Source organism: Stenella coeruleoalba (genome assembly GCF_951394435.1).
Source record: "Stenella coeruleoalba genome assembly, chromosome: 6".
Classification (NCBI taxonomy): domain Eukaryota; kingdom Metazoa; phylum Chordata; class Mammalia; order Artiodactyla; family Delphinidae; genus Stenella; species Stenella coeruleoalba.
Window position 1 is genome coordinate 100,108,176 of NC_137151.1, and position 25,331 is coordinate 100,133,506.

At 42.8% G+C, this 25,331-nt stretch overlaps 2 protein-coding genes and 1 long non-coding RNA gene across 4 annotated transcripts in view; 1 reads left to right on the plus strand and 2 right to left on the minus strand.

Moving 5' to 3' along the window:
- The first annotated feature begins 111 nt into the window (after window positions 1-111).
- LOC307187756 overlaps window positions 112-25,331 on the plus strand; it is a 75,771-nt gene continuing 50,551 nt past the window's right edge. Inside the window, exons 1-2 of the long non-coding RNA XR_013828700.1 lie at window positions 112-529; window positions 5,799-5,857. This is a non-coding gene — a long non-coding RNA (uncharacterized lncRNA). The remainder of the gene's footprint in view (window positions 530-5,798; window positions 5,858-25,331) is intronic.
- Window positions 7,571-9,261, minus strand: LOC307187752 (gamma-crystallin C; the record flags this gene model as incomplete). Of its 2 annotated transcripts, XM_079924221.1 has the most annotated exons (3): window positions 7,571-7,977; window positions 8,904-9,146; window positions 9,253-9,261. In XM_079924221.1, 3 exons carry the CDS (start codon window positions 9,259-9,261, stop codon window positions 7,702-7,704), a joined length of 528 nt encoding a protein of 175 aa, XP_079780347.1. In that variant the 3' UTR covers window positions 7,571-7,701. The 2 variants fall into 2 exon arrangements, with proteins under 2 accessions (XP_079780347.1, XP_079780348.1); XM_079924222.1 differs by lacking the exon at window positions 9,253-9,261 and having other exon boundaries at window positions 7,571-7,974; window positions 8,904-9,026.
- On the minus strand, window positions 16,565-19,007 carry LOC307188154 (gamma-crystallin B; the record flags this gene model as incomplete). Its single annotated transcript, XM_079924914.1, has 3 exons — window positions 16,565-17,212; window positions 18,653-18,892; window positions 18,999-19,007. The coding sequence occupies 3 exons, from the start codon at window positions 19,005-19,007 to the stop codon at window positions 16,937-16,939; spliced, it is 525 nt and encodes a 174-aa protein (XP_079781040.1). The 3' UTR covers window positions 16,565-16,936.

Sequence of the window (25,331 nt, forward strand, 5' to 3'; positions counted from 1 at the left end):
AGGGGCACGGAGTGCGGGGCGGAGCCTGAGGTGGCAGAGACCGGCGTGACGTTGCACCAGCCTGAGGCGCGCCGTGCGTTCTCCCCGGGGAGTTGTCCGTGGATCATGGGACCCTGGCAGTGGCGGGCTGCATAGGCTCCCCGGAAGCGGGGTGTGGATAGTGACTTGTGCTCACACACAGGCTTCTTGGTGGCGGCAGCAGCAGCCTTAGCGTCTCATGCCCGTCTCTGGGGCCCGCGCTTTTAGCCGCGGCTTGCGCCCGTCTCTGGAGCTCCTTTAAGCAGCGCTCTTAATCCCATCCCCTCCCCTCGCGCACCAGGAAACAAAGAGGGAAGAAAAAGTCTCTTGCCTCTTCGGCAGGTCCAGACTTTTCCCTGGACTCCCTCCCGGCCAGCTGTGGCGCACTAGCCCCTTCAGGCTGTGTTCACGCCGCCAACCCCAGTCCTCTCCCTGCGCTCCGACCGAAGCCCGAGCCTCAGCTCGCAGCCTTGCCCGCCCCGGCGGGTGAGCAGACAAGCCTCTCGCGCTGGTGAGTGCCGGTCGGCCCTGATCCTCTGTGCGGGAATCTCTCTGCTTTGCCCCCCGCACCCCTGTTGCTGTGCTCTCCCCCGCGGCACTTAAGCTTTCCGCCTCCACCACCCGCAGTCTCCGCCCGCGAAGGGGCTTCCTAGTGTGTGGAAACATTTCCTCCTTCACGGCTCCCTCCCACTGGTGCAGGTCCCGTCCCTATCCTTTTATCTCTGTTTATTCTTTTTTCTTTTGCCCTACCCAGGTACGTGGGGGGGGGTTTCTTGCCTTTTGGGAGGTCTGAGGTCTTCTGCCAGCGTTCAGTAGGTGTTCTGTAGGAGTTGTTCCACGTGTAGATGTATTTCTAGTATATCAGTGGGGAGGAAGGTGATCTCCGCGTCTTACTCTTCCGCCATCTTCCAGGAAGCCTTACTCCTTGTCATCTTAAAGAAGGTTGTTTCGCTTACAGGCATACCTCATTTTTTTGTGCTTTGCTTTAATGAGTTATGCAGATACTGTGTTTTTTTACAAATTGAACATTTGTGGCAGCCCTGCATTGAGCAAGTCTAGCAGGGTCATTCTTCCAACGGCATTTGCTCATTTAGAGTCTCTGTATCACATTTTGGTAATTCTCACAATATTTCAAACTTTTTCATCATTATTATATTTGTTATGGTGAACTGTGATCAGTGATCTTTGATGTTATTATTGTAATTGGGGGCACCATGAACTGCACCTATATAAGACAGAGAACCTAATCATAAATGTTGTGTGTCCTGACTGCTCCACCGACAGACTATTCCCCATCTCTCTCCCCGCCTTGGGCCTCCTTATTCCCTAAGACACAGTAGTATTGAAATTAGGTCAGTTAATAACCCTACAGTAGTCTCTAAGTGCTCAAGTGAAAGGAAGAGTCACGTGTATCTCACTTTTAAGCAAAAGCTAGAAATGATTATGCTTAGTGAGGCAGGCATACGCTGGTTGAAAGGTAAGACAGGCTGAAAGCTAGGCCTCTTGCCCCAAACAGTTAGCCAAGTTGTGAATGCAGTGGGAAAATTACTGAAGGAAATTAAAAGTGCTACTCCAGTGAACACACTAATGAAGAAACTGAAACAGCCTTATTGCCTATATGGATAAAGTTTGAGTGGTCTGGATAGAAGATCAGACCAACCACTACATTCCCTTAAGCCAAAGCCTAAACCGGAGCAAGGAGAGCCTAACTCTCTTCAATGCTATGAAGATTGAGAGAGGTGAGGAAACTGCAGAAGAAAAGTTTGAAGTTAGCAGAGGTGGTTCATGAGGCTTAAGGAAAGAAGCTGTCTCCATAACATAAAAGTACAAGGTGAAGCAGCAAGTGCTGTTGTAAAAATTGCAGCAAGTTATCCAGAAGATCTAGCTCAGATAATTAATGAAGGTGGCTACACTAACCAACAGATTTTCAGTGTGGATGAAACAGCCTTATATTGGAAGAAGATGCCATCTAGCACTTTTATAGCTAGAGAAGAGAAGTCAATGTCTGGCTTCAAAGCTTCAAAGGACAGGATGAGTTTCTTTATAGGAGCTAATGCAGCTGGTGACTTTAAATTGAAGCCAGTTCTCCTTTACCGTTTTGAAAATCCTAGTCTTCTATAATTATGCTAAATTTACTCTGCCTGTGCTCTATAAATGGAACAACAAAGCCTGGGTGACAGAACATCTTTTTACAACATGGTTTACTGAATACTTTAAGCTCACAGTTGAGACCTACTGCTCCATGAAAAGATTCTTTTCAAAATATTACTGTCAATAACAATGCACCTGGTCACCCTGGAGCTCTGATAGAGATGTACAATGAAATTAATGTTATTCTCATGCCTGCTCATACAACATCCATTCTGCAGCCCATGGATCAAGGAGTAATTTCGACTTTAAAGTCGTATTATTTAGGAAATATATTTCATAAGGCTATAGCTACCATAAATAGTGATTCCACTGATGGATCTGGGCAAAGTCAATTAAAAACCTTCTGGAAAGAATTTACCATTCTAGGTGCCATGAAGAGCATTCACGATCCGTGGGAAAAAATCAAAATATCAACAATAACAGGAGTTTGGAAGAAGTTGATTCCAACCCTCCTGGATGACTTTGAGAGATTCAAGACTTCAGTGGAGGAAGTAACCACAGATATGGTGGAAATAGCAAAAGAACTAGAATTAGAAGTGGGCCTGAGAATGGGACTGAATTGCTGCAATCTCATGATAAAACTTTAATGGATGAGGAGTTGTTTCTTATGGATGAGCAAAGAAAGTGATTTCTTGAGATGGAATCTATTCCTGGTGAAAATGCTGTGAAGATTGTTGAAATGACAACAAAGGATTTAGAATATTACATGAACTTGGTAACATGAACTTAATAAAGCAGTGGTAGGGGTTGAGAGGATTGACTCCAATTTTGAAAGAAGCTCTACTGTAGGTAAAATGCTATCAAAGAGCATTGCATGCTACAGAGAAATTGTTTGTGAAAAGAGGAGCCGTCAATCAATATGACAAACTTCATTGTTGTCTTATTTTAAGAAACTGCCACAGCCAGCCCAGCCTTTAGCAACCATCACCCTGATCAGTCAGCAGCCATCAGCACGAGGCAAGACCCTCCACAGGCAAAAAGATTATGGCTTGCTAAAGGCTCAGATGATGGTTAGCCTCTTTTAGCAATAAAGTATTTTTTATTTTATTTATTTATTTATTTTTTTGCGGTACGCGGGCCTCTCACTGTTGTGGCCTCTCCCGTTGCGGAGCACAGGCTCTGGACGCGCCGGCTCAGCGGCCATGGCTCACGGGCCTAGCCGCTCCGCGGCATGTGGGATCTTCCCGGACGGGGGCACAAACCCGTGTCCCCTGTATCGGAAGGCAGACTCTCAACCACTGCGCCACCAGGGAAGCCCAGCAATAAAGTATTTTTAATTAAGATATGTACATTGGTTTTTTTTTAGACACAATGCTGTTGTACTCTTAATGGATTATAGTATAGTGTAAACATAACTTTTTTTTTATTTTCGGTACGCGGGCCTCTCACTGTTGTGGCCTCTCCCGTTGCAGAGCACAGGCTCCGGACGCGCAGGCTCAGCGGCCATGGCTCCCGGGCCCAGCTGCTCCGCGGCATGTGGGATCTTCCCGGACCGGGGCACGAATCCGTGTCCCCTGCATCGGCAGGCGGACTCTCAACCATTGCGCCACCAGGGAAGCCCTAAACATAACTTTTATATGCACTGGGAAACCAAAATTTCATGTAACCCATTTTATTGCGATATTTGCATTATTGTCATGGTCTGGAACTGAACCCACAGTGTTTGTGAGGTATGCCTGTATTTACATCATCTCCCTGACCCTTGAAGGTATTGAGTTGCAACCTCAGACAAGAGTCTTCAAACTCTGCTCAGTTTCTACTAGTTTTTGCCAAATAAAAAAGCCTATGAATCAAAGCAATATTCTCAGGCATTCTTTCTTGCTCTGAACCACACTTTATTAGAAACTTGTGTATTTGAGAGGATTGAAATATTCTTTTTTAAATGTATTTTTTAAAAATATAAAATGATGTAATAATGGATAGTGCTTAGTTTTGAATTTTTGTTTTGTTTTTAATTTCAAATGTCCTTGCTTGGCAAAATAAAAATCGGCAGTCCTATTTAAAGAAAATTGGTCTGGGAAATCTAAATTATTAAGAACCCCTCGATTTTAAAAATGTGAAAATATAATGAGCAAGTTTTGGGGGGATCTTGTTTTTTTAATATATTGATACTTCAAAATCTTGTCCTAGAGTTATTCCAGAAATTATCCCTCCAAGGGAGGAGGGACAAATTAGGGGTATGGGATTAAAAGATACAAACTACTATGTATAAAATAGATAAGAAACAAGGATATATTGTACGATACAGGGAATTATAGACATTATCTTGTAATAAGTTTTCAAGGACTATAATCTGTAAAAATACTGAATCACTATGTCGTACACCTAAAACTAATATGGTAAATCAACAATTCTTCAGTAAAATAGATCTAACAAAAAAAGAAAGAAAGGAAGGAAGGAAGAAAGAAAGATAGAAAGAAAGTTATCCCTGCGTAGAACTCCCCACATTAGGATAAGCATAGCAGTAAAGGACATGCTACAGTCCCATCCTTGCTTCTTACTGTGGGACACTGGCTGTGGGCTTTTTTAAAATAAATTTTTATTGGAGTATAGTTGCTTTACAAGGTTGTGTTAGTTTCTACCATACAGCAAAGTGAATCAGCTATATGTACACATATGTGCCTCTTTTTTTGGATTTCCTTCCCATTTAGGTCACCACAGAGCATTGGGTAGAGTTCCCTGAGCTATACAGTAGGTTCTCATTGGTTATCTATTTTATACATAGTATCAAATATACATGTCAATCCCAATCTCCCAATTCATCCCACCCTCCTGGATGTGTTACTAAGTTTAATTTAGCCCCCATTTTTTCATAAGTGTTGTAAATAAAAGGCTTAATTTGTCCAATATATAAGCTTTTTATGTGATTGAGCTAATTTTTTTTCAACTTCAAGATAATGTCCATCAAATGGAGCTTATACTAGAAAACTATCATACTCTTCTTGTGTCACATGACATTTTCATTTTAAATAAAGTAGAATTACTCAAGCATTTTCATCCCTGTCTGCTACCACTATCATTAACTATAATGAATCTTTATTCTTCTCAGAAACCTTTACTAAAGATGTATGATTCACCAGTAAAGGCACAAAACCGACTGTAAAAGTGATTGGAACCTGGTTCCTCAATATTTCTCTTTTGGAATTCTGAAGAAGAAAAAGTCCACTTCTTTTTGGGTTGCAAGCTCCCTGTGATTTTGTGTGAGAGAAAAAAAGAGAGAGAAAATAAGACATTTATAAAATGTTTGGATTGTTATTAGAATTGCTATATGTGCGTCTTAAGCGTGTTTAGCATAAGACAAAGGCAGATTTTGTAGTTCTGGATTGTTAAAATTTCTCCTGCGGGATAGGAGAGACGTTGGAGGATTCCAATGGAGGCTTGTACCTCAAGACCAGTGGGCTCGAGAAAGGAATAAAGGGGCAGAAATTTAGGGGGTGGAGGTGGGGGTGAGGTGGGAGGAGGGGCGAGAAAAAAGGAGGTCAGTTGGAGAAGGTCATGGTAGAGAAACAGTGACCTGTGCCTTCCTGGTCTCCCGTTCCCCAGCCAAAAGGCCAAAGGCTGGAACTGGCTACTCCTGCGATGCAACATTTTGTCTGCTGTGTCAAAAACAGTTTTTTTCCTATTCACAGGAAACTGTTTTCATTGGCGGTGTTGTTCCAAAACAGGAAAAAAAAAGTGCCACAGAAAGGTAAGGTATGTAATTAAGTTCTAAATGTGTATGTCATGCCAAGAAAACACTTTCCCTCCCCAAATGTTAAGGAATAAAAACACATCTCACGAGAAATATATAAATAAATATTGCTCCATTTTTCCCCCTAGAAATGCGCCATGGGATGCCTTAAAACTTCTTAGCAACAGTACTGGATAAGCAAGTGATTACATATGTATTATTTAGCACTTGGGAAGTACTTGACCAAAAAAAGTGATTATGTATTTATTGTTTAGTGTCAGTATTTAGTATTATTTCTGTGTATAGTTCTGTGGCAGTAGGGACAATGCCTTCTGTTTGTTTGTTTTGTTTGTTTTTTCATCCCCAGTGCTGTACACAGCAAGCCTATGGTAGGTGCTCAGTAAATGGTGATGCCCCTAACTCAAAGAAGGTAGGCTCCTTGGTGGCTAATAATTGGGCAGTCCATTAAAAGAAAAAATAACTTGCACTATGAGTGGGCAGTCTCACTTCTAGGTCTCTATCCTCCAGAAACTATGGCGTGTGTCGATAAAGGTATATGTATGACGATATTCGTTGCAGCCTTGTTTGGAAAAGCAAAATTGGAAAAGCCCAATCACCAGTGAATAAATGGTTAAATAATCTAGGGAACCTCCAACAATGGAACACTATGCAGCCATTAACAGAATAAGGTACTGACCTAGATAGATGTCCATACCACATTACATTTTATTGATAAAAGCAAGTTGCAGACTAATATGTACAGCATGATTTCATTTTTGTAAAGAAATAAAAATATGTGTTTCATGAGATATCTATATAAATGAGGGAAAATTCAAGAAGAGTACCCACCAAATGTGCAGAAGGGCTAGCGATGAAGTGTGGGATCAGAGGGACCCCTCCACTTCTTTCTTGATAGGATGTGTAAAGTAGTAAGATTATGGGCGACTATCACTTTGGAGGGAACACTTCAAGTTAAAAATAAACTAATTTTCTACTGATGAAAGAATTTTCTTTTTTTTTTTTAATATTCAGGGCTTCCCTTGTGAGCAAGCAGATTTTACTTCAATCAGAGGGCTTTAGAAATTATGTCTTTCTTCAATGTGCCTTTAAATTTGAGCCTGCTTTTTTGTAGCAAAGAACTTTTTATTGTTTGTGGTACACTATATCAGGCAAATCTATTTAAAATATTAATGTGTATCTCATTAATTTATTTGCATTAGCTGAGCACTGTGAACAGCTGTGCAGTTTCTAAAATTCACTCAGTGTTTGGTCCAGCAGCTGTACTGGCCAAGAGGTGCACCCTGGTCGGGAGCTGTTTTAGAATAAGAAGGAGGGTCTTCAGCTGAGTCCAAAAGTATGGCAATGGCTGATGGCAGCCCTGGCATTAGTTATATATTACCGTGCTTGAAAGAAAACAAAAGTATAATTCCTTATAGAGTCTAATCAGGCTTTTTCCAAATGAGCTGCCCTCACCACTCATCTGTGACTCTGTGGCTTACAGCTACTTCTTGGGTCCGATGGAAACTCCTGGAATGCTCTTCCTTAGGCCCTCAGCTGAATGCCTCCCTTCTCACCAGTCACCCTCTCCCATTTCTCTCGCTTTGATCTGCCTTTATTTCTCAGACAGGCTCTCTCCTTTCTCCACCCCCACTTCTGAGCCTTGTTCAAAACTCATTCTACCTTGATGCTCTTCTAGAACAGACCCCACCTCCTCTTATCCACTCCTCAACCTTTAAGAGGGAGTATTTACAGGTGAATTAATTGGCACACAATGAAAGAAAAACAGAAGCCAGCGATTGCCAACAATACAGACTAAATACTTTATTAGGTTCCAAATGAGAAAATGGTAGTGTGAAACTATTTTAGTATAAATCCACCACCCTCCGCAAAGAGCCGGCCTTAGCATCCATGGCCCCCCAGTCGTGGTAGCGCCTGTACTCTTGGGGTCGCAGTAGGTACTGCCGGCCGCAGTAGTTCGGCATCTCATAGAGGACCCAGCAGCCCTCCAGCACGTGGAGGGAGCGGACCTCATTCAGGTGGAAGCGGTCCTGGATACAGGAGCAGTCCTCGCTCAGCTCCACCATGAGGCCTTTGTGATCTTCTCTCTCATACAGCCGCAGCCTGTGGGAGCTTGTCTGCTTGGTCCACAAAGAGAAAGAGCAGAAAAAGCAACCAAACAAGAGATGAACTTGGCAGGTTGGGGCATGAGGTTGTCAGTGTCAAAACTGAGACTCTGAAATTGCTGTGAACGCTTCATGTGGATCTGTGTTCTACTAGCATTTAACAAATGCTCATTTTCTACTTGTGTGAGAGATGGAATTTTTAAGAAGTTCAAGGTCTGGGTTAGAATCCATCGCAAGCTCAAATATCTTGATTCCTAATTCTAAATTCCATAATTTCTTGATTCCTAGGTGATAAACCTACATTTTGGGGGGAAATGATAAGTATTTTGCCTGTATTTTAATATGACTCTTATCTCCAAAAGTTATATACATATACACATAAATTTACCACTAAAACAGGATTTTAAAAAATCACATCCTTTGGTGGAAAATTTGTGTAAATAGTCTGAAACGAGAATTCAACTGATTTTCCAAATTAAGAAAAATTACCTTTTCCAAAATTGGAAGATAGCGTTGAATAGCCTATATTAACAACCGACTTTTCCATTTTTACTAGTCTGCAGTGGAAACTATCTAATTTGTTCATTATCAATTCCTTTACTATAGGTAAAAGTTAATTTGTTAGAAATACTGCCTTCTTATGCCTAAACACCTTCCCACTTGCAAGTTTGTTTTATATCCCATTGTGATATTACATTTGTCACAGACAAGCTTTGACTGACCTAATGGCAGCAAAGATTAAAAATAAAATTCTTTCCCTAAGTGAATTCTTCCTTATATTCTCTGCTGTTTTTGTGCCGGGATCTACCTGGGCTTTGGCAGATACCCAAAGCCCACTTAACCTTAAGGTGTATTTAAAGGAAAACTTCCCTCGCCCTAACACCCATCACTAACAGAGTGAGGACACTCAGGTGGCATGATTGAAATCAAGTTGAACTCACTTGGGGGATGAGACAGCAGGAACGGATGGAGTCGTTGAAGCCCATCCACTGCTGGTAGTCGGGGTAGTCGCCGCGCCGCAGGAAGTACTGGTGGCCCTGGTAGTTGGGGCGCTCATAGAGCATCCAGCAGCCGCTGTCCACCCGGATGGAGTTGCAGCGGCTGAAGTAGGGCTGCAGGTTGGGGCAGTCGCTGCTGCACTCGTAGCAGCGGCCCTGGAAGCCCCGGTCCTCGTAGAAGGTGATCTGCAAAGGAAGTATAATTCAAAATGAAATCATTTGCTCCCCGTAATAGATCTTGTATAGAGGCATTTTTCCCCGCTCCATTTTATTTCACTTGTGTTCCGTTTACCTTCCCCATGGCTGGTTGACACGATGATGTGAGTTCAGTGTGATGGGGCCCCGGCAGCGCAGCGGGTCTATATAGCAGGACGGCTGCTGTGTTGGCAAGAACAACACAAAAGGGGCCCCGGGGGTGCGTAAGGGGGTTTTATGGATCCCTTTTGCATGCTGCATTCAGTGGAAATGCCTGTCTAGTCTGCCCTCATTCTCTGGTATATTCTAACGCTGTCTGTTCGGGCTCTGGATGAGTCCCTAGAGTTGCCTTTATTTGGATTTTTAGTGTTTTATAAATTTATCAGCACATCAGTCTGAACTTTTGACCTGAAACTCACGTCTCTATACGTATGATTCGTTTATGCCCTGTGTATTTTGGGGGAAAAAATCCATGTCTTTATGGAAGTGCCCCAGAATTCCAGAGAGGCTGTGGGTGAAGCAGAATGCCACAAGCACTGATTTTCCTGGACCACGGAGACCCCTCTATCTTAAAACTGCTTTCTTCACAGGACTTGTCAATCCAGTACAGGACACAAATCTGGATTCTCATTTTTGCTGGTTTTGACAATGCTTTAAGGCATAGCTTTTAACTTCCTCTTTGGTGAGCACGCTTCATATAACTGGAAACCAGCCCATCGTAGCCGACTTGTGATAAGAACCAAAAGAAAGGTTTTTATGACCACGGGGTTCAAGACTGAGAAGTATATTGCTTTATAGATTGCTTTCCCTTTACCAGGGGAAGGCAGTAAAGCCTCGTGGACTCAGAATGTCCACTTAGTAGCCACATGAACGTGGCAAGCCACACAACCTCTCAGAGCAGGAGTTATTTCATAATACTTATCTCATGGGATATAGTATGTTGTATGAGAGAGAGAAAGAAAGAAAGAAAGAGAGAAAGAAAGAAAGAAAGAAGGAAGGGGCCTGCAGCCTCTGATATTTGAAAGCTGGTCTGGCCCTCAGAGCTAGGCCATATTTCCCTATTAGACATAAACAATCTCACGAAATACCAACTGAGGCAAGGTTACCCTGAGGCCATGATGAAATGAGACAAAATAAGGCGACTTCGTAATTTTGTCTAAGCATAGGCGAAAACAAAGTAAAGGTGCCACCCACAGAACCCCAGACACAGGCCCTCTCTCAGCCAAAATGATTAACTGCTGCTTCTATATCAATTGCAGCTTAATAATCCTTGTTCTTTGCTCCCTTCCCCATGAGTAGAACTATTAAGATATCCAATCATAAAATTACCCTTGCTGTCTGACAACATCCAATTTAGTGAGCTCCTGCTTTTTATTTTATTGTTTATTTTATGTTTTTTTGGCCGCACCGCGCAGCATGTGGGGTCTTAGTTCCCCGACCAGGGATTGAACCCGTGCCCCCTGCGGTGGAAGTGCGGAGTCCTAACCCCTGTACCACCAGGGAAGCCCAACATCTGCCTTTTTAGGCACTTCCCCGGGTCACGCAACCAAAGTACAAGTCCTATCATAGTTCTTTCTAACCCTCTTACGGAGACAGTCCATGCTTCCCCATGGTGTATGTTCTCTCCGTCACTGTAACCAGTAACAAACCCCTTTGTTTCACAACAGGTGTGTCTGGTAGCTTTTGGCTAAAGGACATTGACCTGAATAAATGGGGTTATGTGTTTAATGTGTTTGGCACATACTTGGCAGAAATGAGCATTGAATAAACTTTTTTTTTTTTTTTTGCGGTACGCGGGCCTCTCACTGTTGTGGCCTCTCCTGTTGCGGAGCATAGGCTCCGGACGCGCAGGCTCAGCGGCCATGGCTCACGGACCCAGCGGCTCCGCGGCATGTGGGATCTTCCCGGACCGGGGCACGAACCTGTGTACCCCGCATCGGCAGGCGGACTCTCAATCACTGCACCACAAGGGAAGCCCTGAATAAACATTTGATATTAGTAATAGTGAGACATTATTAAGGATGACTTCAGCCCATTTGTCTCTCTCAAAAATGTTCAATCTTCTCAAAGATGCCTGAAAAATGTCTCCACCACAAAGCTGTTTTGTGGTAAAAATGTAGATTTGGAAGGAACTTTAGAAATCATCTAGTGTTCTTCGAACTCCAGGGTGCATTAAGAATCACCTGTGCTTATTAAAAATGCTAAATGCCAGGCTCTACCCTCTTCTGAGACGCTGCATCATTAGATCTGGAAGGGACTCTAGGAATCTGTATTTTTAACTGACAGCAGCAGGTTGTTCTTGACCACACTTTGAAAAACACTACTCTGATTTATTCCTTCTTCTTTTCTTTTCCATTCTTTTCCTTGTGTGTGTGTGTGTGTGTGTGTGTGTGTGTGTGTGGGGTGTGTGTGTGTGTGTATGTGTGTGTGTGTAGCTGATTTACAGTGTTAGTTTCAGGTGTAGCGATTCAGTTATACATATATTTATATCTATTCTTTTTCAGAGTATAGTCCCCTGTGCTATATATGAGGTCCTTGTTGTTTACTATTTTATGTATAGTAATGTGTATATGTTAATCCCAAACTCCTAATTTATCTCCCTGCCCCTCCGCCCTGCCATCCATCTTTATTTGTATTCTCACTAACTGGAAAAATGAACTGGCCCATAAAGTTTACTCAATAAATGTCTGGGGGATATGAACGTTATTCCCTCGTCTGAAATTCATCGTTGTAATAGTCCACGGGACCTCTTTCAAAGGCTCAGCACAACAGGCCTACACACTCGCATCAAAGTTCAGCATTTGCAACTTTCAATGTGTAGGATGACATAAGCACCCTGCATTTGATCTATTTAATGGGCATTTATAATAGGCGAGATGAGTAAGCAAAAGAGAGAAAACAGAACTGTGCTGTCCCCTAAGCCCTCTGCTCCTTCGTAATTCTAATTGTATGTCTCCTGAGATGCCAAGTTACTGTGACAACAGCAGTGTCCAATTCCGGAGTTTTGCTAGTGTCTGAGGTCCAATCAACTGTCCACCTTCCTACCCACATGCTTGCTTCCTAGTATTGATAATTAACGTAGCATTTGTATCATATACGTGCTTGGTTAAATGAGAAGAGGTCATTTGGTTGGCGGCCATGTAGACCAATCTCTCCCAAACAAGGAGACTGGGTAAGGACCCGGAGGTCACCATCATAGCACCAGCCTCTGGTTCTGTTTCTCGGCTTGTCTTTCTCGGCCATTCATTAAGTGACGTGAAGACAGGAAGCAATCATTGACCCACCTCTGCTTAACTCCTATGGCATTCCTCTTGGAATGAATGAATTTTAACGAATGTTAAAAATGTGAAATAAAATTCATATTTTATGGTAAGGCAGGAAAAATATCAACATAAAAATTCTTTTCTGCCCTTTGGCCTCTCCTCTCCCCCACCCCGCATTGTGTATCTGCATTATACATCAACCAGACCTCCCCCATCATCAAGAATGCCTGCTCAACCATAAACAGCAACATTCTCCTAGCACCAAAAAGGCAACTCCTTAAAAAATAACATTCCTACTTTTTGGTTTTCATTTTTAAATAAATATTTATTTATTTTTGGCTGTGTTGGGTCTTCCTTGCTGTGCACAGGCTTTCTCTAGTTGTGGCGAGCGGGGGCTGCTCTTCATTACGGTGTGCGGGCTTCTCATCGCTGTGGCCTCTCTTGTTGTGGAGCACGGGCTCTAGGCGTGCGGGCTTCAGTAGTTGCGGCTTGTGGCCTTCAGTATTTGTGGCTGGAGGACTCTAGAGCGTACGCTCAGTAGTTGTAGCACACAGGCTTATTTACTCTGTGCCATGTGGGATCTTCCTGGACCAAGGCTCGAACCTGTGTCCCCTGCACTGGCAGGTGGATTCTTAACCACTGTGCCACCAGAGAAGCCCAACATTCCTTCTAGAGCTTGTAAAGGGTCACGTGACCCACCATGATGGTGCTTAAATCTGGATTATGTAAACTGTCAATAATATGTCATTTAATGTACAGCCCTCTGTCTCAGAAAACTTATATATACACTGTGTCTTGACTTCTAACAGGCAGAACAGTTCTCAGAGCTTCCTGAGGTGCTCTTCCCAGGTTATAATCCTCAAATTTGGCTCGAGTAAAATTTTCCAATTCTTTCTTAAATTGACTGATTAATTTTTCATCGACAAGAACAATACATCTCAGGACTTCCCTGGTGGTCCAATGGCTAAGACCCCACGCTCCCAATGTTGGGGGCCAGAGCTTGATCCGTCGTTGGGGAACTAGATCCCACATGCATGTTGCAACTAAGAGTTCGTATGCTGCTACAAAGAAGTCTGCATGCTGCAACAAACATCCCACATGCTGTAACTATGACCCCGCACAACCCAAAATAAATAAACAAAAATAAAATAAATATTTTAAGAAAACAAAACAAAAACAATACGCCTTCTTGTTTAAGCAACAGGTGGTTGTGACTGTCAGTTTTGCTTTAATAAACCCACAAAGAAGAAAATTTGAACTCCAAATGTCCAGAGGGAATGGAATAAGACACCTGCTTACATCAGGACCTACCCCTTGAAAATGGGGAAGGGAAACTGGAGAGGGGACCCATAGTGAGGAGAACATTTTGAGGGTGTAGTTCAATAGAGTGGGTCTTGACTCCTTTGTGGAATAGCTGCTACTTCAGTTTCTGTGCTTGGTGGAACTTTTATAAGGTTAGTCCAGAAGACACTGTAGATTCAAAGGGAGAAAAGAGGAAAAAAAGGGAAGAAAAAGCTTTAAAATCTGGACTTATAACAAGCTAGGATATATAGGAAATACTAGTGTGTGTAGGGTATGTAGGCTGATACCAGGGTTATCGAATTGTTGGTTCATCTTCATGGGGAGAAGGTTAGTGGGATCCTGTAGGGTATCCCTTCTCTGCTTTCACCTCAGACACTCATCTCTTCAAGGTCCCAGTGTTTAGAGAGAGGATAGAGAGAAGGAGGAAGGGTAGAATAGGAGATAGTTAGGGCATAATATATTCCCCTGGCAACTCCCCACTGTTGACCTTTTCTTTAAGTTGGGATTAGAGGGTGGATTGCATTCTCTTTGCCTGTGCCCCAGGAAGGGAAGCAACTTGCAAACTTGATCAATGAGATCCAGGGTCTCTAGTTTTATGTGCCTTCAGTTCAGGTGTTTCACATAATTTCCATGTCTGATGCCTGTGAGTTTATGCCTACTAGGCAAATAATGTAAAACTTGGCACTCCAAGAAGCTTTTGGCTTTCTCATTCATGTTTGCTGTATTATTATTGGCAAACAGAGGACCCTGGCTAATGTCTCCAGGAAGCCAACACTAGTTTTGGGAGTTTAAAGGTTAAAGAACTGAGATTTAGGAACAATTAATATCAAATAATACAAGAATCTATTTTCCAGGGAAGGAGCCTTTATAAAGAGCCTTACCACGTGCCCCAGTTTGCCTGGAACGGTCCTGCTTCATGCCTCTTGCTCCAGTGTAATCCTTAATAGAACACACTCACTCTCAAAAATGACTCAGGATAAGCAACAAATTATATGCTTGTCCTGGTAATAAGCCACTTGGGTGGTGGATATGGAGCCCTTGATGTGTGAGATGGAAGGAGACTCTACAGAGAATGAACAAACATGTGGGTACATCTAAGGACAGAGAAGAGGGGAGCAAGGAAGGGAAAGACAGGCCACCCAGCAGCAGGTTGGAGCTTGCAGACTAGAGCAGGGTCATCCAACATTAAACTTGATATTGTTGTGCTATTGTGATCTAAACTTGCATCTCTCCCCGCACAACCTCTGTAACAAAGCTGGCTGCACACATTAATGCTTTATGTGAGAAATGGTTCAGGAGTTCAAGGAAAAGGCACTATGTCTCCACTTTGGGTCAGTGTGGATCCACTCAATGACAAGGCAGGAGTTCAGAGTGGAGAGTAACTGGGAAAAGCATAAATAACTTGTCCAGAATTCCAAAAAACATTGGGTATATGTGTGTTGGAAGAAGTGGGTACATAAGTCTCCCACCTGCTGTGAGATGAGCTTTGAGCCATTTATTAGAATCTCAAAGGATGGGGGACATCAGATGAATTTTGACCTGAAGCTGTCAGCTTCACTGGGGAACTTTATAAGAAACAGTCCTAAGAGCCATATTTAATTATCACAGGATGTTATTGAGGACGTTGTTTACTCAGTATCTTCTTTACTAGGACCCACAAGAAAATTTTCTTTTAGGTTTCAGTACTGGGAATGGTTAGGCTAGTCTTGAATAATTAATTTGTCTTATGGACTCTGTCAGTCATGGAACTGATCATGTTTCCTTCTATGTCTTGGCTGCTGGATCCAAATCTGGTTCTAACTTCAGCCACCAAAGTGCCTTTATAGCACCCAATTTGGGTTCAAACTTCACTCCTGGCTCCATCTCTCCCTCTCATTCACTCTTGTATTTCTTCCGACCCAATTTTTTCATTCAGCTGTTTTTAATTTCTTTAATTTATTATGTTGTAATTCTTTATTAGTGACCTTAATCTATGTTTTTAAAATAAAGAAAACAAATGAATCAAACAAGCAAACTTGTCCAGAAAATTTTAGTGCCCTATTTTTTATTTAGTATTATTTTTCTTTAGTATTATTTTTCTTTTTGCTGCATTGGTCTTCATTGCTGCACGTGGGCTTTCTCTAGTTGTGGCCAGCAGGGGCTACTCCTCATTGTGGTGCCCGGGCTTCTCATTGCGGTGGCTTCTCTTGTTGCGGAGCATGGGCTCTAGGCACATGGGCTTCAGTACTTGTGGCATGTGGGCATTAGAGCTCAGGCTCAGTAGTTACGGTGCACGGACTTAGTTCCTCCGTGGCACGTGTGATCTTCTCAGCCCAGGGATTGAACCTGTATCCCCTGCATTGGCAGGAGAATTCTTAACCACTGCGCCACCAGGAAAGTCCCTTATTTTTCATGTATGGTCACAGTACTTTACTCGTATTAAAATGATGGGAGGCAGGGACTTCCCTGGCCATCCAGTCGTTAAGACTCCAGGCTTCCACTGTAGGGGGTGTGGGTTCGATCCCTTGAAGGGGAACTAAGGCCCGCATTACAGCGTGGCCAGGAAAAAAAAAAATGATAGGAGGCAGAGCTTTCCTATGTGCATATGGTTTTTGGTAAAAATCCTGAAAATTTTGTACAAAGCACATACAGCAAAGAGACAGTGAATTCTATTGGGAAATCTCATGGAGGTATGAGGTATTGGAAATGGGAGAAAAGGGATGGAGGCTGTTAGAAGGATAAGGAGTGCAGTAGGTGAGAGGACAGGTTCATTTATTTGTTTGTTTATGGAGCTAAAGTAAGAGTCTAGATGAGAATTGCTTTCCTTATCAATTAAGACTTGGACTATATAGGGAAGATGATGGGGATAACCTGGAGGGGTAACTTGAGGTGTTTCAATAAGTACTTGTTTAGTATTGTAACTGTTTATTTATGTAACTTGTTTATTATTGTAACTTGTAAGATTAACCACAGATGGGTTGAGCCCAGTTGAACTGAACTTTCAGCCCACATGGCCTAGCCTTTAAAAGAATGCTGGCAATAATATCCTCTACTTACTTCCCCTTATAAGAGGTTGTTCCCCATCTTGAAAGCATATGTTATCATGTCTGGTCAAGTGCCATTATTGCTTTTGAAGGCCTAATAGATTAAAAGAAAGGCAGGACTCTGTTAGTGCCAGAAACACAAGCTAAATCTTTTATTAGATTCTAAAGGAGAAAAGTGGAGAATGAAAATACTTCAATAAAAATCTGTCACCCGTCTTAGAGAACCAGCCTTGGCATTCATCGCCCCCCAGTCAAGATATCTCCTGTACTCCCCTGGCCTCAGGAGGTACTGCCTTCCCCTGTAGTTGGGCAGCTCGTAAAGGACCCAGGAGCCCTCCAGCACATTGAGGGAGTGGATCTCATTGAGGTGGAAGCGGTCCTGAAGAGACAGACAATCATCTGTGATCTCTGACATTTGTCCTCTGAAGTCATCTCTCTCATAGATTCTCATTCTGAAAGTGCCGGAGTGCTAGGGTGGCAGACAGAGAAGAAAAAGTAAGTGAACACAAACAGAGAGAAATTAAAGTTCCCTTAATCCAAGTCTACTTTCACCACAACCGTGTCGCAGAGTTAAGGAGCCTTCCTGGTCCCCAACGCCCATCCGTGAATCTCACGGTGGATGGGCTAAGCTAGGAACAGAACTTAGCAGCTCTTCAACTGCTATGCACCAGTCTCTGTCCTTGGGAATTTAGGTTTGTCTAAAATAAAATTGATCATTTTAGTGCTTCTTATTGGAGAACGTCCCTCTCAAAGGAGAAAAGTGAGCATCATTGGAAAGTGAAGCCTCATTTGATATATTACCCTTGTTATAAAGGAATCAACGTTTAGCTATTTTCTGTAGGACTAATGTTTTGGTTTTCATGCATACTATGGATTATTAAGCCCTTGCAAAAAAGTAAGATGACACATCTTCCCTACCTCCGTTTTCATAACTTCATTTTCAGTTCAAATTTCCACCTATGTGACTCTTAAGCTTCCTTTCTGGCCTCCTACCCTTCACTTCCTCATTCCCTCAGCAGCAGGAATGGTCTTCTTGCAGCTCTGTTTGGATGACACCATATCTCATGCTCCCGCACTTCTACACATTCTTCTAAGAACTCTGCCATCACTCTCTAGGAAAGACTGAATCTCAAACTGTAGTTTTGGATGTGGCCTTTCCTCTAATTTCTACCTCTAGGTGTGCTAATAGGTACTGCCTACAAAATCAGAATAGAAGCCAGGATGCCTGTCTTCTCTAGGAGGATAATCAATTAGAAAAGTAAGCCAAAGCAAGCAAAAGTATTTTTATCAACTAAACGGAACCAGATTGTATTTATAAGTTGTGATATATTGGATTTCTGCGTTGATATGGCTTGCAATGACCACTTTAAGAAATTATATGTTGGAGTGGGAGTTTAGGGTTAGCAGAGGCAAACTGTTATATATAGGATGGATAAACAACAAGGTCCTGCTGTACAGCCCAGAGACCATAATCACTGTCTGGTGAAAAACCGTAATGGAAAAGAATATTAAAAAAACAATGTCTGTATGTATGACTGAATCACTTTGCTGTACAGCAGACATTAACAGAACATTGTAACTCAACTATACTTCAATACAAAAAAAAGAAAGTATACCTCGAACAGATGATAACTTCAGTCTCTTCTATGTTCTGCCTTTTGTTAATGAGTCTTTTCATTTTTGATTCCATTTAAAACATGAAAAACTGGGAATATGTGATTTTAAAAAAAACACCAGATTTCATGAAGAATGGCTTGCTATCTGGGACACCCTTCTAGAGTGGACTGCATGCACTGGGCTCACTCCCCCTTTCTGCTCTCCAGTTGGAACCGTTTGGTTGAAGGATGACAGTTTTTAATGGCTTTGATTTCCAAAGAGAGGAAGGCAAAGACAGAACCACACTCACAGTGGGGATGAGGCGGCAGGAGCGGACGGAGTCGTTGAAGCCCATCCACTGCTGGTAGTCGGGGTAGTCGCCGCGCCGCAGGAAGTACTGGTGGCCCTGGTAGTTGGGGCGCTCATAGAGCATCCAGCAGCCGCTGTCCACCCGGATGGAGTTGCAGCGGCTGAAGTAGGGCTGCAGGTTGGGGCAGTCGCTGCTGCACTCGTAGCAGCGGCCCTGGAAGCCCCGGTCCTCGTAGAAGGTGATCTGCAAAGGAAGTATAATTCAAAATGAAATCATTTGCTCCCCGTAATAGATCTTGTATAGAGGCATTTTTCCCCGCTCCATTTTATTTCACTTGTGTTCCGTTTACCTTCCCCATGGCTGGTTGACACGATGATGTGAGTTCAGTGTGATGGGGCCCCGGCAGCGCAGCGGGTCTATATAGCAGGACGGCTGCTGTGTTGGCAAGAACAACACAAAAGGGGCCCCGGGGGTGCGTAAGGGGGTTTTATGGATCCCTTTTGCATGCTGCATTCAGTGGAAATGCCTGTCTAGTCTGCCCTCATTCTCTGGTATATTCTAACGCTGTCTGTTCGGGCTCTGGATGAGTCCCTAGAGTTGCTTTTATTTGGATTCTTAGGGTTTTATAAATTTATCAGCACATCAGTCTGAACTTTTGACCTGAAACTCACGTCTCTATACGTATGATTCGTTTATGCCCTGTGTATTTTGGGGGAAAAAATCCATGTCTTTATGGAAGTGCCCCAGAATTCCAGAGAGGCTGTGGGTGAAGCAGAATGCCACAAGCACTGATTTTCCTGGACCACGGAGACCACTCTATCTTAAAACTGCTTTCTTCATAGGACTTGTCAATCCAGTACAGGACACAAATCTGGATTCTGATTCTTGCTAGTTTTGACAACGCTTTAAGGCATAGCTTTTAACTTCCTCTTTGGTGAGCACGCTTCATATAACTGGAAACCAGCCCATCGTAGCCGACTTGTGATAAGAACCAAAAGAAAGGTTTTTATGACCACGGGGTTCAAGACTGAGAAGTATATTGCTTTATAGATTGCTTTCCCTTTACCAGGGGAAGGCAGTAAAGCCTCGTGGACTCAGAATGTCCACTTAGTAGCCACATGAACGTGGCAAGCCACACAACCTCTCAGAGCAGGAGTTATTTCATAATACTTATCTCATGGGATATAGTATGTTGAATGAGAGAGAGAGAAAGAGAGAGAGAGAGAGAGAAAAGAAAGACAAAGAAAGAAAGAAAGAAAGGAAGGAAGGAAGGAAGGAAGGAAGGAAAGAAAGAAAAGAAAGAAAGGAGAGCGGGAGGGAGGCAGGAAGGAAGGAAGGAAGGAAAAAGGAAGGGGCCTGCAACCTCTGATATTTGAAAGCTGGTCTGGCCCTCAGAGCTAGGCCATATTTCCCTATTAGACATAAACAATCTCACGAAATACCAACTGAGGCCAGGTTACCCTGAGACCATGATGAAATGAGACAAAATAAGGCGACTTCGTAATTTTGTCTAAGCATAGGCGAAAACAAAGCGAATGTGCCACCCACAGAACCCCAGACACAGGCCCTCTCTCAGCCAAAATGATTAACTGCTGCTTCTGTATCAATTGCAGCTTAATCCTTGTTCTTTGCTCCCTTCCCCATGAGTAGAACTATTAAGGTATCCAATCATAAAATTACCCTTGCTGTCTGACAACGTCCAATTTAGTGAGCTCCTGCTTTTTATTTTATTGTTTATTTTATGTTTTTTGGCCGCACCGCGCAGCATGTGGGGTCTTAGTTCCCCGACCAGGGATTGAACCCGTGCCCCCTGCGGTGGAAGTGCGGAGTCCTAACCCCTGTACCACCAGGGAAGCCCAACATCTGCCTTTTTAGGCACTTCCCCAAGTCACCCAACCAAAGTACAAGTCCTATCATAGTTCTTTCTAACCCTCTTACGGAGACAGTCCATGCTTCCCCATGGTGTATGTTCTCTCCGTCACTGTAACCAGTAACAAACCCCTTTGTTTCACAACAGGTGTGTCTGGTGGCTTTTGGCTAAAGGACATTGACCTGAAAAATGGGGTTATGTGTTTAATGTGTTTGGCACATACCTGGCACAAATGAGCACTGAATAAACGTTTGATATTAGTAATAGTGAGACATTATTAAGGATGACTTCAGCCCAATTGTCTCTCTCAAAAATGTTCAGTTCTCTCAAAGATGCCTGAAAAGTGTCTCCACCACAAAGCCATTTTGTGGTAAAAATGTAGATTTGGAAGGAACTTTAGAAATCATCTAGTGTTCTTCAAACTCCAGGGAGCATTAAGAATCACCTGTGCTTATTAAAAATGCTAAATGCCAGGCTCTACCCTCTTCTGAGACGCTGCATCATTAGATCTGGAAAGGACTCTAGGAATCTGTATTTTTAACTGGCAGCAGCAGGTTGTTCTTGACCAAACTTTGAAAAACACTACTCTGATTTATTCCTTCTTCTTTTCTTTTCCATTGTTTTCCTTGTGTGTGTGTGTGTGTGTGGGGTGTGTGTGTGTGTGTGTGTGTGTGTGTGTGTGTGTAGCTGATTTACAGTGTTAGTTTCAGGTGTAGCGATTCAGTTATACATATATTTATATTTATTCTTTTTCAGATGCTTTTCCCTTATGGGTTATTGAGTATAGTCCCCTGTGCTATATATGTGGTCCTTGTTGTTTACTATTTTATGTATAATAATGTGTATATGTTAATCCCAAACTCCTAATTTATCTCCCCGCCCCTCCGCCCTGCCATCCATCTTTACTTTTGTATTCTCACTAACTGGAAAAATGAACTGGCCTGTAAAGTTTACTCAATAAATGTCTGGGGGATATGAACGTTATTCCCTCGTCTGAAATTCATCGTTGTAATAGTCCACGGGACCTCTTTCAAAGGCTCAGCACAACAGGCCTACACACTCGCATCAAAGTTCAGCATTTGCAACTTTCAATGTGTAGGATGACATAAGCACCCTGCATCTGATCTATTTAATGGGCATTTATAATAGGCGAGATGAGTAAGCAAAAGAGAGAAAACAGAACTGTGCTGTCCCCTAAGCCCTCTGCTCCTTCGTAATTCTAATTGTATGTCTCCTGAGATGCCAAGTTACTGTGACAACAGCAGTGTCCAATTCCGGAGTTTTGCTAGTGTCTGAGGTCCAATCAACTGTCCACCTTCCTACCCACATGCTTGCTTCCTAGTATTGATAATTAACGTAGCATTTGTATCGTATACGTGCTTGGTTAAATGAGAAGAGGTCATTGGTTGGCGGCCATGTAGACCAAACTCTCTCAAACAAGGAGACTGGGTAAGGACCTGGAGGTCACCATCATAGCACCAGCCTCTGGTTCTGTTTCTCGGCTTGTCTTTCTCGGCCGTTCATTAACTGACGTGAAGACAGGAAGCAATCACTGACCCACCTCTGCTTAACTCCTATGGCATTCCTCTTGGAACAAATGAATTTTCATGTTAAAAATGTGAAAAATTTCAACATCAAAATTCTTTTCTGCCCTTTGGCCTCCCCTCTCCCCCCCGCATTGTGTATCTGCATTATACATCAACCAGACCTCCCCCATCATCAAGAATGCCTGCTCAACCATAAACAGCAACATTCTCCTAGCACCAAAAAGGCAACTCCTTAAAAGATAACATTCCCTCTTTTTGGTTTTCCATTTTAAATATTTATTTATTTTTGGTTGTGTTGGGTTTTCCTTGCTGTGTGCAGGCTTTCTCTAGTTGTGGCGAGAGGTGTCTACTCTTTGTTACAGTGTGCGGGCTTCTCATCGCTGTGGCCTCTCTTGTTGTGGAGCACAGGCTCTAGGTGTGCGGGCTTCAGTAGTTGTGGCTTGTGGGCTTCAGTAGTTGTGGCTCGAGGGCTCTAGAGCGTACGCTCAGTAGTTGTGGCACACAGGCTTATTTACTCTGCGCCATGTGGGATCTTCCCAGACCAGGGCTCGAACCTGTGTCCGCTGCATTGGCAGGTGGATTCTTAACCACTGTGCCACCAGAGAAGTCCAACACTCCTTCTAGAGCTTGTAAAGGGTCACGTGACCCACCACGATGGCGCTTAAATCTGGATTATGTAAACTGTCAATAATACGTCATTTAATGTACATCCCTCTGTCTCAGAAAACTTATATATACACTGTGTCTTGACTTCTAACAGGCAGAACAGTTCTCAGAGCTTCCTGAGGTGCTCTTCCCAGGTTATAATCCTCAAATTTGGTTCGAATAAAATTTTCCAATTCTTTCTTAAATTGACTGATTAATTTTTCATCAACAAGAACAATATATCTCAGGACTTCCCTGGTGGTCCAATGGCTAAGACCCCACGCTCCCAATGACGGGGGCCAGAGCTTGATCCGTCGTCGGGGAACTAGATCCCACATGCATGTTGCAACTAAGAGTTCGCATGCTGCTACAAAGAAGTCTGCATGCTGCAACAAACATCCTACGTGCTGTAACTAAGACCCCGCACAACCCAAAATAAATAAACAAAAATGAAATAAATATTTTAAGAAAACAAAACAAAAATAATACGCCTTCTTGTTTAAGCAACAGGTGGTTGTGCTTGTCAGTTTTGTTTTAACAAACCCACAAAGAAGAAAATTTGAACTCCAAATGTCCAGAGGGAATGGAATAAGACACCTGCTTACATCAGGACCTACCCCTTGAAAATGGGGAAGGGAAACTGGAGAGGGAACCCATAGCGAGGAGAACATTTTGAGGGTGTAGCTCAATAGAGTGGGGTCTTGACACTTTTGTGGAATAGCTGCTACTTCAGTTTCTGTGCTTGGTGGAACTTTTGTAAGGTTAGTCCAGAAGACACTGTGGATTCAAAGGGAGAAAAGAGGAAAAAAAGGGAAGAAAAAGCTTTAAACTCTGGACTTATAACAAGCTAGGATATATAGGAAATACTAGCGTGTGTAGGGCATGTAGGATGATACCAGGGTTATCTTGAATTGTTGGTTCATCTTCATGGGGAGAAGGTTAGTGGGATCCTGTAGGGTATCCCTTCTCTGCTTTCAGCTCAGACACTCATCTCTTCAAGGTACCAGTGTTTAGAGAGAGGATAGAGAGAAGGAGGAAGGGTAGATTAGGAGATAGTTTGGGCATAATGTATTCCCCCGGCAACTCCCCACTGTTGACCTTTTCTTTAAGTTGGGATTAGAGGGTAGATAGCATTCTCTTTGCCTGTGCCCCAGGAAGGGAAGCAACTTGCAAACTTGATCAGTGAGATCCAGGGTCTCTAGTTTTATGTGCCTTCAGTTCAGATGTTTCACATAATTTCCATGTCTGATGCCTGTGATTTTATGCCTACTAGGCAAATAATGTAAAACTTGGCACTCCAAGAAGCTTTTGGCTTTCTCATTCATGTTTGCTGTATTATTATTGGCAAACAGAGGATGCTGGCTAATGTCTCCAGGAAGCCAACACTAGTTTTGGGAGTTTAAAGGTTAAAGAACTGAGATTTAGGAACAATTAATATCAAATAATACAAGAATCTATTTTCCAGGGAAGGAGCTTTTATAAAGAGCCTTACCACGTGCCCCAGTTTGCCTGGAACGGTCCTGCTTCATGTTTCTTGCTCCAGTGTAATCCTTAATAGAACACACTCACTCTCAAAAATGACTCAGGATAAGCAACACATTATATGCTTGTCCTGGTAATAAGCCACTTGGGTGGTGGATATGGAGCCCTTGATGTGTGAGATGGAAGGAGACTCTACAGAGAATGAACAAACATGTGGGTACATCTAAGGACAGAGAAGAGGGGAGCAAGGAAGGGAAAGACAGGCCACCCAGCAGCAGGTTGGAGCTTGCAGACTAGAGCAGGGTCATCCAATATTAAACTTCATATTGTTGTGCTATTGTGATCTAAACTTGCATCTCTCCCCTCACAACCTCTATAACAATGCTGGAGGCACACATTAATGCTTTATGTGAGAAATGGTTCAGGAGTTCAAGGAAAAGGCACTATGTCTCCACTTTGGGTCAACGTGGATCCACTCAATGACAAGGCAGGAGTTCAGAGTGGAGAGTAACTGGCAAAAGCATAAACAACTCGTCTCCGCATAAACAACTCGTCTCCTCTCCAGAATTTCAAGAAACATTGGGTATATGTGTGTTGGAAGAAGTGGGTACATAAGTCTCCCACCTGCTGTGAGATGAGCTTTGAGCCATTTATTAGAATCTGAAAGGATAGGGTACTTCAGATGAATTTTGACCTGAAGCTGTCAGCTTCACTGGGGAACTTTACAAGAAGAAGTCCTAAGAACCATATTTAATTATTGCAGGATGTTATTGAGGACGTTGTTTACTCAGTATCTTCTTTACTAGGACCCACAAGAAAATTTTCTTTTAGGTTTCAGTACTGGGAATGGTTAGGCTAGTCTTGAATAATTAATTTATTTGTCGTATGGACTCTGTCAGTCATGGAACTGATCATGTTTCCTTCTATGTCTTGGCTGCTGGATCCAAATCTGGTTCTAGCTTCAGCCACCAAAGTGCCTTTATAGCACCCAGTTTGGGCTCAGACTTCACTCCTGGCTCCACCTCTCTCTCTCTCTCTCTCTCTCTCTCTCTCATTTTTCTTCTGACGCAATTTTTTCATTCACCTATTTTTAATTTCTTTAATTTATTATGTTGTAATTTTTTATTAGTGACCTTAA